Source organism: Tamandua tetradactyla, chromosome 2 (genome assembly GCF_023851605.1).
Source record: "Tamandua tetradactyla isolate mTamTet1 chromosome 2, mTamTet1.pri, whole genome shotgun sequence".
Classification (NCBI taxonomy): Eukaryota; Metazoa; Chordata; class Mammalia; order Pilosa; family Myrmecophagidae; genus Tamandua; species Tamandua tetradactyla.
The window spans coordinates 75,658,821-75,676,960 of record NC_135328.1 but is presented as its reverse complement, the minus strand read 5'-3'; the positions used below and the strand labels follow the sequence as shown (position 1 = coordinate 75,676,960).

The following is an 18,140-nucleotide window of genomic DNA, read 5'->3' as shown; positions in this document are numbered from 1 at the left end:
ACTCCTGATCCAATCTTGTGGCAGCAACCATTTATTTCAATCCCTGTTCAGTACTATAGCTTGGAAGCTTGATTAGATTATCTCCACAGAGATGTGACTCACATAATTGTGCATATTCATCTTGATCTGATGGAGATATGACTTTCCAGGTGGGTCTTGGTTACTTTACTGGAATACTAAAATTGTGGAAACATTTTGGAGAGAGCAATAGAGACAGGAGAGGAGAGAGCCATGAGAACCAGGAGTGCCCCTGCAGCCACAGACCTTTCTGATGAAAGGATTTGTCCCTGGGGTAGCTTCATGAAGCAAGAATCTGGAGAGAAGGTTAGCAGACCTCACCATGTTTGCCATGTGCCCTTAACGTTGACAGAGGAACCCTGGACACCATCAGCCTTCTTGAACCAAGGTATCTTTCCCTGGATGCCTAACACTGGATATTTCTATAGCTTTGCTTTATTTTGGACATTTTCACAGTTTTAGAGCTGTGAACTAGCAATTTATTAAATTCCTCTTTTTTTTTTTTTTTTTTTGTATTGGTAGCCACTGAGAATCAAACCCGGGTTTCTGGCATGTTGAAGTCCTTGTTTTAAATGCCATTCCATTTCCGGTATATTGTATTCCAGCAGCTAGAAAACTAGAACAAAGGCCTAGTCCACTACTTCTTAATGATTTTCACCCTTTTTTTATACTCTGAAGCCTTCAGGTAAAGAAAAGTATAACCATGTTCCCATTCGCAATATTCCACGTGGATGGAAACTGGGATAACTGTAATGAAACTTCACACTTAGAAAAACTAAGAATGGTAAACCCCCCGAACAGTGATTTTAATTTATTAAGTGTGTTAGCTTGTTGAACAAGGTTGGAAAAAATTTTTCTGCATTTGCTAATACTTTGTTGGGATTGGATGTCAACGCAGCAACACAATAATCTTGGATTGGTCCCCACTTACACGTGAAATGTCCTTATCAGATTGCATGTAAAATTGTTCTTTAAAGAAAAAAGTGAGACTCATTTTATTACGTTGGCCTCACAGAGTTTGAGCCCTTTTGATTGCTGTCAGGAGAAAGGTTCGTATGTTGCAAGGGTCACCCAGTACAAGGCAGGACTCACAGGCAGAGTCAGTAAGGCACACACTGTCTCCATTCTCCTCTCCCTGTGGGCAGCCAGGACAGGTCACAGCTGGAGCAAAGAGAATAACCTTCAGGGGAAGAAATTCACCCCACTCTGCTGTTCTTTCTCTTTATGGGGAACTTTGGGCGGTGCCTAAACAATCACATAAGAGTGAGGACTTTTGTGTTAGGCGATGAACCTAGTTACTGGAGAAAAATGTCTTGCAGCTGGATGTCAGCTTCTCAGGGGACTTGTATACAGTTGTTAGAACACCTAGAGTCCCGCTGGGCAGTGGAGATACTTCACAGCCTTTCCCACCATGTCTTGTCCTGCTGTCCTCTGTTCATTTACGGACTCAGGTCTCTTTTCAAATATGAGAAATAATCTTTCATTATATCTTTGATTATTTGTTCTCTTGCAACTATTCTTATTTGTTCCTCAAGAGTACCTACACTCTTATCAGGAACTCCATTCATTACTTTTCATAACATCTGATTTTCTATCATGCTTTTCATCTCCTTTCAATTGCTTTTCTTCATTTAGAGAAACTTTGTCAAGTTTTTCTTTCATGTGAGGACATAATTTCTGATCTGTCATTTCTATTCTTTCTCTCTTATATTTGCATTCTAATTCTCCTGTTCTATTTTTAGTTTCCTTGCTAAATTTTCACTTCTTTTTTCTCTATTGTTAACTCATTCTATTTACATTTTCAATTTATTAAAATATCTGTATTGAATATAGATGGAAGGCCTACCATACCCTGACATGCTTTGGATTGATACTTTGAAGAACAATTAATCCTTATAGTGTCTTCCTTCCATGATCAAACCCTGATTCATTATGCAATGTTATCTAAGGGGCAAAACATGATAATTTCAATATTTCACCTGTGAAGACATCAATACAGAGAAGAACTGGTAACCTATCCCTGGTTTTTAGAGGCAGAATCTTGCAGCAGGCATCTTTGTAATGCAAAGCACAATTGTGGGCAAGCTTGACAGCAAATTCAATTGCTTCCAGGGAAATGATTCCTTCCTTCTAATCACTGAGAATGTCAACTGGGACCTCTATATCTGTGTGTTTGTGTACATTAGAGTCAATATTTGCCTCCTGCATGATCCAAAAGATCATATATTCAGCACCTCACACAGGAGTTGAGATTCTAGGAGACTTGAAATACCAAAGCTCACTCTGTCCTAATGAAATATTTCCCTTTGCTCACATTTCCACCTTCAGTCTTCTTCTAGCCTTGTTATTTTTTTATATTCAAAAATTCCAATTTTGGGGGGCATCTCCTGGTAATTGCTCTGTTGGGTGGACTGTGTGGGGGCTAAGGAGTGAGGAACTTGGTTAGGTTTAGAGCAGCCCCTGTGGCCAGGGAGCATGATTCCAATTATGTGTGATGAGAGTGTGTCCCCTGGTAGAGTTTTGAAGAGGAGAATTTCCCAGAGGAAATTGTATATTTTCTGGTATAAAAGCATCTTATATTTCTAAGATTAATCTTCTTAATCATACAGAATTACTCCGCTAATGTAACTTTGAATAATTTCACACTGAGAAGCATATAAACTTGGGGGAAATATTGGGGGTGTAAATGATAATAGTTCAATTATCAGCACCTGAAGTTTGTTATCTTGCATCTAGTAGATGCTCAGTAAGTGATGGTTATTTATTACTGACAGGTGGTAAAGAGTCCAATCTGTGATGATATTTAAAATGATTTATAAATATTTTAAAGAGGTTGTATTTCCTGTTTTAACTTACATTACCCCAGAGTCCTCATCACTAATTTACTATTTAAATAGTTTCCCAATTCTTTTTATTCTTCCTATTTTTCTATATTATGTTTAGAAAAAAAATATTGTGCTAAAATTTCTAAATGCATCATGTTTCTTTTCACATTTTTATATATTTCTAAAAATTATAGTTGAATGTTTTATTTGATTTACATTTTAGTTTCATGAATTTATAATTTAATTAAGAATTGTATTTGTTTCCTTTCTATGTTGTCACTATTTTAAAAAATTTAGCCCTTTTTCATTGATGCTTATATTATTATGCATTATCAAGTTCTCACTTATAGAAATATTGCATTCTCTGTCTTTCGCTCATATAGTCTTGCTCTATTTTTGTCCACTGTTTGCATTTTTTTTGTATTCCTTGATATTAGGCATTTGCATGTACAGAGAATAATTATGGAGTTAATTTTTAAATGAATCAAGAGTTTTCTTTTTAACAGGGATGTTTAAGAAGTTTATTTGTAATGTCTTAATCTTTTGTTTTTGGTTCTCATTTTATTCAGTTATGTTTAATTTTTTTTAATGTTATGTATGTATAATATATGTTATATATGTATAATAATCTTAAACATGCATAAAAAACACATATTTTTATGTGTTTGGCACTTGTCATATCCCTTTCAATTCTCCAATTGTCTTAACTTAAAAGACAATATATTTAAAAAATCAAATTATCTCTTGATTTTTAAATTAAAACTTTCACCAATTTTAATTCACTCCGTGTCTCATGGCCAGTTCCTCCTAGGACTGTTACTTTAGTCAGCCTGATAAGTGTGTGTAGCTGACACAATACGAATAGATATACCTGGAAATTTATGTTCATATATAAGCAGGTGAGATGGTTGAATACAATAGTGAATAGAAACGGATTTCTGTTGTATTATTTTGTTTGTGAAATGATATTCATTTTGAATGCACTTATGATAACAGTTATTTGGTTCAGTGTGCCATATTAGTGCCATATTCTTAGTAATTGTCAGAAATCTTGTGGTCAATAAGGCAGTAATCTACTAGGATTAAAGAATTCTTGTATTAGAATGAGGCATATGACTGTAACGTGATGCGACTGACATGCTGCTTAGTTTGTAAACTGCCTCTGAATATAGTTCCACTGTGGGAAGCAAAACTCTCTTGGTTGATGATAAGACTGTTGCCATCATTACCACAGCTTCTGAGTGTTTTAAGACTTTACCTTTGAAACCGTGGTGAGATTCACTTAGAATTACAGAAATAGCTGAAAGGTCTTCTTGAGTGCCATGTGGACCATCCCTTTCTCTTGGCTTCACCATAACCTTTAACCAAGAAGCAGATGAATTGGTTGGGTCTGAGTATTAAGTTTAAGGACCTGAGCTGACTTCTTTCATCCATTACTGTAAACCTTTAATGGCCATTTTCTTTTGGGAACTTGTCTTCTGACATATATGTCAGAACTATAATGGCTTTTAAAAAGGAGAATTTAATAAGTTATAAGTTTCCAGTTCTAAGGAAGTGAAAGTGTCCACTAACAAGAGGTTATCTTCATTCAAGAAAGGCTGATGGGTCTGGAACACGTATGCCAGCTGGGAAGTCACGTGGCTGCCGTCTGCTGGTACTTTGCTCCTGGTCTCCATGCTTTCAGCCACTATTCCTGTGGGGGTTCTTCACTTTGCATCTTTGGGACTGGCTTTCATCTCTTGGCTTCCCTTGACCCTCTCCAGGTTCTGGCCTGATTAACATCTCATGGAGACATCTGCTGGGCCCCAAGAATCTCCAGACATCTCTGTCTGTGTTCTCCAAGTGTTGGCATCTTTGCTGTGAAGTTATTGTTGGGTCTGTTGTGCTCAGGTTTCTACAAAAACTTTGCTGTTTTAAAGGCTCTAGTAAACTGATCAAGAACCACCTGGAATGGGTGGAGTCACATCTCCATGTAATCAAAAGGTCACACCCATAATTAAGTGTGTCACATCTCCCTGAAGATAATCTAATCAAAGATTCCAAGACTAAGGTATTGAAGCAGGATTACATGAAACAGTTGCCCTCAGTAGATTGGTTTATGACTGAAACATGGCTTTTGGGGTACGTAATACTTTCAAACTGGCCCATGATCCAACTTCAGACTGGATCAAGCTAAAACAATGACATCACAGAGATTTCAGGCAATGTTTCCTTCTGTGCTCCATGCCCCCTCAGCTTTGGAGTCTTTCTTTTCATAGTGAAATGTCTCTTAACCAAAGAAGTGTAAATCCACCATTTTACTGCCATCTGGTGACTGCAGGTAAAACCTGGCTGAGAGGATCGCCATTCTGATCTTCTGCCATGATGTCTAGCTGTGAAGAATGCAGGACATTAGAAATAGGGAAGAGAAAGGAGATTTTGATGTCCTGTCCATTACAAAATAACGACACAAAACCAAAAATAAGAAAAAAGTTCTCATTAGAAATGTGAAATTTATGTTAGTAAATCTCGATCATCTCCTTAGTCTAAAGTCAATCTAATCAATTTTGGTTGAATAAATCAAAGACAGAAAAGGAAAGATCACACAGAAAATTAACCAGAATAACAAGATAGTGTTTGTTTGAGCTGTATTTATGAATGCAAAAATCAGTCCCGACTTTTGTCAATTACAGAAACTGTTCAAATTAATGGTAAAGAAGCACCCAATTCTATCTGCGAAGGTTGATTTCTTCAGATTCATGGAAACATAAGTAGAGACATGTGACACCATTGGAAATGGCTGAGAAAAATCCTAGGAAATTTGTCTCTCCATAAATACAACCCCCCAAAACTGGCAAAAATAGCCAGAATCTACTTTTAGGAATCTGGAAATTAATCAGACTTACAAAACCTGGGAGCATTTATTCAAGTAAAGCAGCTGAATCTCACTAAAGAACAGCAAGAGTTGTAGCATTTAACTTGCCTTACACTGAAGCTCAGTAGGAGCCTTGAAAAGTAACAGCCTGCATTGGGGCACCACACAGAGTAGGATGGAGCTGGAATGCCTTCACATCCCCATTCCCAGTGATTGTTATTATTTGGCTTGTCAGGTGCGAAGAGCCCACTGGAAAGGGGTATCTTTACTTTACGTGTCTCAGAGCTCAGCCAATGCTAAATATTTCTCTTTGGAGAGCATTTCTCAAAAACGTTTACTGCGAAGTATTTTAATATATTGGCTACCTGAGGCAATGGGTAACGGGAACAGTAGGGCCAGGCAATATCCTAGCCTAAAAGCTGAGAAGAAAAAGGTGAGGAAGAAGATGTCCAAAGGGCTTTGAAAGACCCGATCATAGTTCTGGGACTCTAGAAGGGCCTGCTCAGTTGTCGAGCTGTGCAAATGCTCAGGGAGAACCTGGAAATGACCCAGTCTCCCACTCTGGTTGATCTGAAAGTTTGGCATAAGCAGGAAGTGAGGACTAAGGCAAAGTTGAAAGTTGCCTGACTGAGTATTTAGTGTGAACCACAACATGCACACACACACACACACACACACACACACACACACGCACACACACACACACACACACACACCACACCACAGAGGTCCTTGAGAAAGACCTAGAGCTGCATTGTTTCCAGGCATAAGGAAATCTCTGTTCCATCATTCATTGATCCCCAACTAACTGATTATAGACTTCAGAGCATCATATAACAAATAATGCAAAATTTAGAGAATTAGTGCAGAAAATTCTGTAAAAACTAGGAACAGCAACCTACAGAAAACAGCCAAAACACACTTTGGGGAGGACAGATTTCTAGTGTTGTCACCTCATATTAATTTTAATGTGAAGTTTTCATTAATAATATGAGAAATAGAAACAAATATAAGAAATAACAACAAACAATAAAAACAACAACAACAAAAAAAACGTATGGCCCATACACAGTATGAAAATAACAATCAATTTAAAACTGTTCCTGAGGAAGACCAGATTTAGACTTCCTAGGTAAAGACTTTAAATCAGCTGTTTTAAATATGTTCAAATACATAAGTGAAACAATGCCTAACTACATAAGGAACATATGAGAAAATTGACTCCCCACATTGAGAATACCAATAATGAGACAGAATTCTGAAGAGAAACCAAATAGAATTCTGGACCTGAAAATTATAACAGATGAAGTGAAAAATTCAGTAGAAGAATTCAACAGCAGAACTGAACAGGCAGAAGAAAGACTGAGATAATTTGAAGAAAAGCCAACTGAAATTATGCTCTATGGGCGGGATCACAATTCATTCTTTTTCCATCTGATTATCCTGTTATTGCAGCAGTACATTTGTTGTATTTTTCTTTGTTTGCATTTGCTTATTTGTTTATTTGGGAAGTGCATGGGCCAGGAATTGAACCCATTCTGTTGAATTCTTGTGCACCCTTCCCAAGAGGTACACATCTCCTTCTTTGTTGCTTAAAACTAGGTCAAACAAGTCTCCACACCTCTAAGACCCTGTATTCTTCTTGCATTGAAGGTAAACCCATGAGACTGTTTCCTACATTATGCTCCTTTCACTGCGTGTGACCCTGGGTACTTAGTTCTAAACATACTTGCGTCATATTGGCTATCCTCTACCTACTAGGAATATAAACAACCCAAAGAAACAATGATACTATAATTGTTATTTTGTAACCTGATTTTTAATTTACTAATTTGTGCATGAAGATGTGATAAGGGTGACTCAGATGACCCCAGCCTGTGAGTACAAATGAACGTACCTTTACTCTGAGGTCACACAGGCACTATTAACAGGGAGTCCTGTCCCTTAAAGTAGTTCTCCAAAAATATTTCCAAGATACTTCAGGTCACTGTTGGTGCGTTCATGAATGAATGTTCTCTCACTTCCTGCTGCATGCGAACATGGAGAAAATTAGACCTGTGCATAACTAAGTACTGTCTGGAGCCTCCTGTTGGCCCCTTTTCTGTCAGCCCCTCATCAGGAATAGAATCCAGAGGCCAATCCAGTCCTGGGGCCAAGAATAAAGCTGGCAGTCAGATATCAGCAATAATGTGTGAATGCTGTGACATTCTACTGAGATGAGAATCTGGGAAAGACACTTGTTAATGCTGGTCCCTGAGCCTCCATGCCCTAAATGTATTAGATCCCATGCTAGGTGCTGGGAAACTGCAGTCAATTAGTACACATTGTCCCTCCTAAACCTTTTCCTTTGTTTGTTTGTTTGTTTGTCTTCATCTCTGGTATGCAAATCATTTTGCATTAACATTTTTTTTCTTTTCAAGTGTTCTATATTTATTCAAGGAACCTGCATATTTCTATTTTATGACTTTCCTGTCCTCACCATTCTTCTCCCATGTGACTGTGGTGCTCGGCAGATCATCTGGGGATGCTTTCATGGGCCAGGGCTCTACAGGGCAAACCTAACTTCCTCCCCAATTAACTGACCGACATTCATTCACATGGCCACACCCAGCATGAAGAGGCTGGGAGGGAGTCTGATTGTATGACTAGAGGGAAAGAGAGGCAAGTGTGAATACAATGACTGTTGATTTTTTTTATCTTTCATTTTTCGTTGATCTTGTTTGCCATTAGCGACATTTATGACATCCCAATGTTGTACGGCCATCACCATTATCCATTCCAGAATATTTTCATCACCTTAACAAGAAACCCCATTCCCAATTAGCGTGTACTCCCCAATCCTACCTCTACTAATCCAGTTTCTGTCTACTTGTATTTGCCTATTCTGGGTATGTCATACAAATGAAATCATACTGTATATGGCCTTTGTGTCTGACTCCTCTCACTTAGCATAATGTATTCAAGGTTCTTGCAAATCGAAGCATCTATCAGTACTTCTTCCTTTTTCATGGCTGAATAATATTCCATTGCATGGATAAACTACATTTTGTTCATCTATTCATCTGGTGATGGACATCTGTTTTGTTTCTCCCATTTGGCTAACATGAGCAGTGCCGCTATAAACAATCATGTACAAGTTTTTGATGAGTACTGAGTTTCAATTCTTTGTGATGAATGCCCAGAGATGCAGTTACTGGTTCATATGTGAATTCTATGTTTAATTGTTGAGGAAATGGCTAACTTTTTTCCACAGTGGGCAACTCATTTTACAATCCCATCAGCAATGTACAAGGGTTCTATTTGTCCACGTCCTAGCTACTACTTTGTAAGTTTCTGTTCATTTTATTATTTTATTTCCATCCTGGTGGGTGTAAAGTATCTCATTGAAGTTTTGATTTGCATCTCACTAATGATCACAGATGTTGAGCATCTTTATGTGTGCTGGTTGACCACTTGTGTATCGTTTTGGAGAACTGTCTATTCAAATCTTTGCCCATTTTTATTGGGTTGTTTATCTTTCTGTTGTTGTGTTGTTTATAGGGTTTTTCTTCCACTGATGTATGTGCCTATCCTTATGCTAGCATCACTCTTTTTTATTACTGCAGCTTTGTAGTAAGTTCTGAAATCAGAAAATGTGAGTCCTCCAATTTCATTTTCTTTTTCAAGATTTGTTGATTTTGGTGATCACTTGCAATTCCATATGCATTCTAGGATTAACTTTTCCATTTCTACAAATGAGTCCATTGGGATTTTGATAGGGGTTGCATTTAATCTATAGATCACTTTGGGTTGTACTGAGCTCTGAAAAGTATTAAGTCTATACAGGATGTCTTTCCATCTATTTAGCTTTCTTTAATTTCTTTCATCAGTGTTTTATAGTTTCCAGTGTACAGATCTTGCACCTCATTGGTTAAATTTATTCCAAAGTATTTTGTTCTTTTAGATGATACACTGAGTGTAACTGCTTTCTTAATTTCCTTTTCAGAATAGTTGTTAGTAGTATATAGAAATACAATGAATTTGTGCATGTTTATCTTGTATCCTGACAGTTTGCTGAATTTGTTTATTAGTTCTAATCTTTTGTGTGGATTCTTAAGAATTTTCTCTATGTATATATATATATATATATATATATATAAAATCATGCCATCTGCAAATGGAGATAGTTGTACATCTTCCCCTTCAACTTGGATGCTTTTTATTTCTATTCTTGCCTATTTATTCCAGTTACGACTTGCAGCACAATATTAAATAGAATTGGAGAAGGCAGGTATCCTTCTCTTGCTCCTGATCTTAAGGCAAAATGTTCAGTCTTTCACAATTGAGTGGCAGGGTTTTTTTTGGTTTTTACTTTTGATTTTCTTTTTTACAAATGCCCTTTATTCTGTTGTAGAAGTTTCCTTCTATTTCTGGTTTCTGAGTGTTTCTATCATGAAATGGTGCATAGTTTATACTTTTTATATTTTCTGCTATCTTTTTATCCATATATAATATCTTTTGTGTCTAGTAATATTTTCCCATAAACCTATTATTTTTATTTCAATAAATCCCCCTCTGCTCTCCTTTGGTTACTATTTGCATAGAATAGTCTTTTCTATCTTTTAACTCTCAATCTATTTGTATCTTTGGGGCTAAAGTCTTACAGATAGTGGTTGGATAGTTGGATCAGTTTTTGTTGCTGTTTTCTTTGTATTCAATCTTCCACCCCATCTGCTAATTGAAAAAGTTATTTCCCTTATATTGATGGTAATTACTGATAAGGAAGGATTTACCTCTTCCATATTGCTACTTGTTTTCTATATGTCATATCTTTTTTATTTCTTAATTCCTATAATAATCCCTTCTTTTATGATTAATTTATTTTTCTAGACTATAGTTTTGGTTCACTTTTCCTTTCATTATCTGCATATATTTTTTCTTTCATATTGAGATATTATTAGTTGTTCTGAAGATAAGCAGACATTATGAAAAAATTGTACACAATTATTAATGTATGTACTGAAAATCTAAATAGCCATGTAGTTGTAATTCTTTCCAGCATTATTCCAGTGACTTTCCAGCTTGAAATTGGAGGCAAGCTTTCCCTAAGAAGATTATCAAGTACATCTATGTTCAAATGTTGATAATTTGTTATATCGTATAAGTCCTACTATTTCACAATTTAATATCATACATATCACCCGACATTTCCAATCTGTCCCAGCATACAACAAACCTATTAGGAAAACTGGGCTACCTGGACGAAGGATATTACAACCTGCACACAGTTTTGACAGGGAGAACCAAGATTAGGGAGCAGTTTTAAGAAACTTAAACATGGGAACAGAAGTAATGTAACACATTCAGCATGTACTAAACGCATGGCTGTGACTCCAAATCATCATTTAGTATGTGTTGCATTTTAAGGTATAAAAACAGCCACCCCCACCCTAATTATATACAGAAAATGAATTCACCGTCTGCTTCTTTCCATTAACATGGAATGTTAAGTTGACATCCAAGACAGTCAAAGCCTCCCATAAGTTAATATCCCACTTTTTTGTGGTTCTATCAAAATACAAACAACCAGCAAATAATTTTCCTTCTTAAAAAAAAAGTATTTACTTTAAAAAAATGAGATGAGTTGGGATTTCAATCTCCTTAAAAATGTTTCTTCTAGAGCAACTGAAAAACTTGCATTTACAAGTAGTTGATAAAAGCATTCTCTGGACTGTACAATAAGGGAGAAACAGGACCCCTGATAAGACATTGTATACCATATTAATCAGACTTGGCTTCTTTCTCTTCTGCTTCATCAGAGGCTGCTCATTTTTAGTTTCTCCATTTTCTGCAGGTAAATCTTCAGTTCCTTGGTCAGCCACTTCAGCTTCTTTTACCTTTGCTCCCCTTTTCCCTTTAGGTTGCACTTTTTATTTTTTTCTGAAGACTTATCCTTTCATGTTTTCTATTTTACTCTCATTCCCACTTTCTCAGGAGCAGGTTGAGGGGACAGTCTCGTGGACCTCTGCTGGGGCTCCTCCTTCCCCACACCTTTGGTCAAGGTGACCTGTGGAAAGAAGCAGACGATGAATTCGTTTTCTGTGTATAATTAGTTATTTTCTGGGGACTGCCCTGGGGATTACAATGAATATTTTAAACTTATAACAATCTCGGTTGAATTACTCTATCAACTTCAATAACATATGGAAATTGTGCTCCTATTCAGATCTGTCTCCCTCTTTATTGTTATTAATAGAAATTTTATATAATGTGTGTCCATTAACATAGATTTATGATTATTGTTTTACGTACTTGTCTTTTCGATTATATAGGAAATGCAAATAGGAGTTACAAACCAAAAATGTAATGATACTGGATTTAATATTTTTCTATGTAGTTACCTTTACCAGTGTTCTTTGTTTCTTTGTATGGGTTTAAGGACTGTTTAGCGTGCTTTCATTTTAGCCTAAAGGACTCCACGTTGCATTTCTCATAGGGCAGATCTACTAGTGTTGGATTCCATCAGCTTTAGTTTACCTGGTATGTACTAATTTCTCCTTATTTTTGAAGGATAGTTTTGCTAGGCTTGGAATTCTTAACAGACAAGTCTTTTTTGTTTTGCTTTCTGTGCTTTAAGTGTATCTTCCCAACCCTTCTGTTCTCCATACTTTCTGAATAGAAATTGGCTCTTAATGTTATTGAAGATCGCTTGTAGGTAATGAGTTACTTCCTGCTGCTTTCAAGAATCTCCTTTGTCTTTGTCTTTCAAGAGTTTGATTATAATATGTTTCTTTTTGGAGCTCTTCAAGTTTCTCTCCTTGCAGTTTGTTGAGTTTTTTTTTTTTTTAATATATAAAGTCATGTCTTTCCTCAAATTAGGGATTAGGCCATTAAAGGCTTACAGTAATATAAGAATGAGGTCAGCTCTGTTCCTTAAACTTTACACTCAGACCCAACCAATCATCTACTTCTTGGGTAAAGGTCCTGGTGAGCCAAGAGAGAGGGATGGTCCACATGGCGCTCAGGAAGATCTTTTAGCCCTTTCCTTAAGTGTAAATGTACCTCACTACAGTTTCACAATAGAGACTTAAAACCTGCAGAATTGTGGGGATGATGGCAACAGTCTTACCATCAACCCAAAGAGTTTTGCATTCTATGGTGGAACTATATTCACAGGCAGTTTACAAACTAGGCCAGTATGTCAGTCGCATTGCTTTACATTCATATGCTACATTTCATACGAGAATTGTTTAATCCTAGTAGATCACTGCCTTACTGACCACAAGATTTCTGACAATTCCTAAGAATATGGCACTAATATTGCACACTGCATCAAATTACTGTCATTGTAAGAGCGTTCAAAATGAATATCATTTCGTAAGCAAAGTAATGCAACACAAATCAATTTATACTCAATAACATTCAACCATTTCACCTGTTTATATATGAACATAAATTTCCAGTTTTATCAATTCATATCATGTCTGCTGCACACACTTACCAGGCTGACTAAAAGTACCATTCTAGAAGGAACCAGCAGTGAGCCATGGAATGAGTTAACACTGGTGACATTTTAATTAAAAATGAACAGATAATTTAAATTGATTTTAAAAATATATTGTCTTTAAACTGGCGAATTGAAGCGAGTGTCAAACATATATAAACATAACATAAAAGTAAAGCATAAATGAATAAATGAGAACCAAAAACAAAAGGTTGAAATATTAAATATAAACTGCTTGAACATCTCTATTAGAAGGAAAACTCTTGATTCATTTGAAAAACAACTTCATAATTACTCTCAGTAGGGGGACATGCCTAAAATGAAATAATACCAAAAAACAAAACAAATGATGGAGAAAGATAGAGCAAAACTATAAGAAGGAAAGACTGAGAGGTCACAATATTATTATCAATGAAGTCTTGATAATGAGTAACAGTCATAAGAGTCAATGAAAACTGTTAAATTTTAAAAAGGGTCAATATATAAAGGAAACAAATATAATTCACAATTAAATTATATGAGTCATGGAACCAAAATAAAAATAAAATAAACATTCAAATATATTCTACAAATATATAAAAATTTGAAGAGAAACATGATACATTTTTGAAATTTTAGCTCAATATTATTTTTTCTAAAAATATTTTCTAAAAATAATATGAAAATAAGAATAAAAATAATTGGTAAGGTGGCTCAGTGGCAGAGTTCTTGCCTGTCATGCCAGAGACACGGGTTCATTTTCATGTGCCTGCATATGTAAAAAAAATAAAAATAAAAATAAAAAAACAAAAAAATTGGGAAATAGTATTTAAAGGATAAATTAGTGGCTAAGATTCTGGGGACTGTAACTTAAAACAAGAAACCAACATCTTTGAAATACTTATACATCATTAGCAAATATCATCACATATTAGACTACAACAACTTATTCTTTACTGCTTGTTAGTAAATAATAATGGCTATCATTTACTGCGCACCTACTATATGCAAGATCAACAAACTAGATGCTGCTAAGTACTATCATTCACAGCCAACCAATATTTCCCCCAGTCCATATTCTTTTACATTAAGTAAAAGTGTGAAATAATTAAAATTTACATTAGTAGACTAATTCATCATGAGTAAGAATATTGATCTTAAAAAATAGGAGATTGGTTACCAATTCCTGTCTGTAATATTGTCTGCACAGCTGAAATTTTGAAGTTATGCTTTTACCCCTCATTAAAATTATGTTATGAATCACTGTCCATTTGCTCATGGAAGGAAGAGAATATAATTAACTTGTTCTTCACAGGATCAAGCCAAAGCATGCGGGGCATGGTAAGCTTTCCATTTGCATTCATACACACAGATATTCATAACCTGAAAATATAACAGAATGAGATAAAAATAGAGATCTAAGAAGTGAAAATAGCAAGGAAACTAAAAACATAACAGCAGAATTAGAACTGAAATGTAAGAGAAAAAGAATAGAAATTACAGATCAGAAATGATGTCCTCTTATGAAAGACAAACTTGACCAATTCTCTAAATGAAGAAAAGCAATTTAAAAAGATGGAAAGGATGATAGAAAGGTGTAATGGAAATTAACGAATGGAGTTCCTAATAAGAATGTAGGTACTCTTGAAGAATAAATAAGAATAGTTCAAAAGAATCAATATTTAAAGATGTAGTGAAAGATCATTTCTCACATTTGATTAGAGACCAGAGTCAGTGGATGAGCAGAGACCAGCAGGACAAGACCTGGTGGGAAAGGCTGTGAAGTATCTCCACTGCCCAGCAGGACTCTAGGTGTTCTAACCACTGTGTACAAGTCCCCTAAGAAGCTGACTTGCAGCTGCAAGACGTTTTTCCCCAGTAACTTGGTTCATCTCTTAAAATAAAAGTCTTCATTCTCATGTGATTGTTTAGGCACCGCCCAAACAGAATTTACAAAGTGTGTGAAAATCCTTAGGAAATCCTGAGCTGGGCCCTGGCTTTAGGGACCCATTAAGACATCTCTGAGTAAAAGCATCAGGGTCCTTTTGGTTGGTTATGATACAATTGCATTATATTATTACAAGTATGTGGGAATAAGAATCTTTGTGGATGATAGACAAATAATAATGGAGAGAGCAGCAGAGTGGGGTGGATTTCTTCCCTTGGAAATTATTCTCTTATGCTCCAGCTGTGACCTGTCCTCGCTTGCTGCCCTCAGGAGGAGGAGAATGGAGACAGTGTATGTCTTACTGACTCTCTGCCTGTGAGTTCTGCCTTGTACTGGGTGACTCTTGTAACATATGGACCTTTCTCTTGACAGCTATCAAAAGGGCTCAAACTGTGTGAGGGCAACATAATAAAAGGAGTTTCACTTTTTCCTTTAAAGGACAATTTTGCATGCAATCTGATAGGGACAGTTCATGTATAAGAGGGGATCAATCCAAGATTATTAATTGTATTGCTGTCTTGCATCCAATTCAACCTCAAGTACTAACGCAGAGAAAACCTGTCCAACCTTGTTCGGGAAGCTAACAGATTTGCTAGCTTAAAAATGCTGTTTGGGGGTGGGCCACGGAGGCTCAGCAGGCAAGGACGCTTGCCTGCCATGCCAGAGGACCCGGGTTCGCTTCCCAGTGCCTTCCCATGTTAAAAAAAAAAAAAATGCTGTTTGTGTGGGGGCGTTACCAGTCTTTCTTGTTCTAAGTGTGACATTTCATTACAGTTATCCTGTTTTCCATCCAACTTGGAATATTAGGAATTGAAAGGTGATTATAGTTTTGTTTACCTGATGTTCTCAGAATTTACAAAGTGTGTGAAAATCCTTAGGAAATCCTGAGCTGGGCCCTGGCTTTAGGGACCCATTAAGACATCTCTGTGTAAAAGCATCAAGGTCCTTTTGGTTGGTTATGATACAATTGCATTATATTATTACAAGTATGTGGGAATAAGAATCTTTGTGGATGATAGACAAATAATAATTATGATGCATATGCCATCACTTGGTTTTGCCTTTGCGTTTTCTCTTCCGCATTACTCTGGTAACAAATCTTTCTTCCATGGAGGAAATATTAACCATGTGTGAAAGGGTGGCCTGCTCCACAGTCCTGAGTTTCAAGGATGGGCAAGTCAAGAAATCTGAATCTTTAGCAGGCATTGTTCTTGAATATCAAAGAGAACTCGTTCCACCTGGATGGCTAAGGCAGTGGAATCTGAGTCTAGGATTCTTTGTGACCATCTTGTCAATGATGTACAAGATATACTGAAAGATGAAAAATACACATCCTCATGGATTGTGTTTGAGACTGTTAGATCCCATTGGAATTCCCGCAGCAGCCAATGGTTTGCTCTTGCCATGAGACCCATTGCTAAGGCATATTTTGCTTTTCCTGTAGGGCCCAGATCCCAAATGTAATGAATTTTATAAATACTTTTTTACATCAATGTCCTTTGTTTGTGTAAACTCCAGTGGGTCAGTGAGCACTAACCTCTTTCTCAAGGTTTTAGCTCAAAGGTCATTGAATGAATGAATGAATGAATCCACTGCACTGGATCGTTTCCTATTTATTTTGCAAAATTAGTACCTCAAGGAAATTTCTTTTTTTTTGAAACAGCAGAAACCAGAAACATCTTAAAATAAATTTAATAAGAATTTATTAAACTTCTAAAACATTAAATAAGACATTCATTATAAAGCAAAGGTGAGCATATTTATATAAAAAGAACATATAAATAGAAAAAGCATGAAAATGATAAATTTGTTGAAATGCTTAAATAAATAAATAAATAAATAAATATTTTATGAAATAAAGTTCAGTTACGGGTCACTAGATAGAGTTTGTTTGACAGATCCTGAAAATATTGGTCTTATATATGCTTAATAATGTTGATAAAAATTGCTAATTTTGAATCCAATTATTTTATAGATGGAGCAATAAATATCGCCTTTGAAATGCCTGGAACATAAGTCTGAGCTTGGATGTTCATCTCTGGGACTCAGTTTCCTTTCTAATTGATGAGTTTTGTGAGCTTGTGAATGAAGAGAAGCCATCTCCTGATTTCCACTCGGACAACCTCCCAGGCACAGTGACTGTTTTTCTTCTCTTGTAGATAGAGATGGATTCTCTGGAAGTATCTCCTCACAGCCAGTGTAGGGTCCTTCATTCCCAGCAGAGATTCTTCTTCTCCCATCTCCTGCAGCAAACAGGTCTCAAGGTCCTCCAGCTGGCGGTGAAGTCCTGAGAGGAGCTGTTCCAGGAGGGTCGTGTTCCAAACAGCAGAGGAGGCCTCAGTGTGGAAGAGGTTGAAGATCTGCTGGAGCATCTCGTGGACGACAGACAGGGCCTGGGCCTTCTGGACCCGGCTGGCCTCCACCATCTCCTGGGGGAATCTGAAGTCAGTCCTGTCCTTCAGGCAGGAGAGAAGGGAGATCTTCCCCATTTGTCCCAACACTGTGAGGGTCTCCTGCTTTCCCACGTCCAGGCTCTGAGGCAGGTCACAGCTGAAGGAGCTGATGGGGCTGGAGAAGATCATCACCAACACCAGCAGTGAAGGGACTGAAAAAGCCATTGGTGAGTTCCAAGGAGACCCTCTTCTGGCTGAGATGGGGGACCGTGAGCTTCGAACCAGGTTCTCTGAGGACCATCTTTCATGTGTGCCATTTAAATACTGAAGACAAGCATTTTCATTTTCTGAATTTCCCCCAGATATTTCTATTCCCCATTTTGGAATTTCCCGTCTCCTCAGGGGCCTGAGAAGATGTTTCAGTTCTAATTCTTTCTGTATTTTTACATTGAAAGTTCAGTTTACACTTATAATCTTAGAATTACCTATCTAGTGGGCTGCTCACATTTTAATAAACATCAGTTTTTAATGGACAGAGAAATCTGTGTCCATTTTTCCATCTTAAGAAGAACTTTGAAGAAATCATTCCTACGCTTTTTTAAAATCTTTTTTTCCCCCACTCTAGATATCATTCATGGAA

The 18,140-nt window shown here is 36.7% G+C and overlaps 1 protein-coding gene across 1 annotated transcript; it reads right to left on the bottom strand.

Annotated features, from left to right (window-relative positions):
- Window positions 1-17,164: 17,164 nt before the first annotated feature.
- Window positions 17,165-17,791, bottom strand: LOC143656841 (interferon omega-1-like). The gene has a single exon (XM_077128632.1). The coding sequence runs from the start codon at window positions 17,723-17,725 to the stop codon at window positions 17,165-17,167; it is 561 nt and encodes a 186-aa protein (XP_076984747.1). The 5' UTR covers window positions 17,726-17,791.
- Between the last annotated feature and the right edge of the window lie 349 nt (window positions 17,792-18,140).

Coding starts and splice junctions, on each gene's coding strand:
- LOC143656841 (XM_077128632.1), bottom strand. CDS start 17,725: ATGGCTTTTTCAGTCCCTTCACTGCTGGTGTTGGTGATGATCTTCTCC.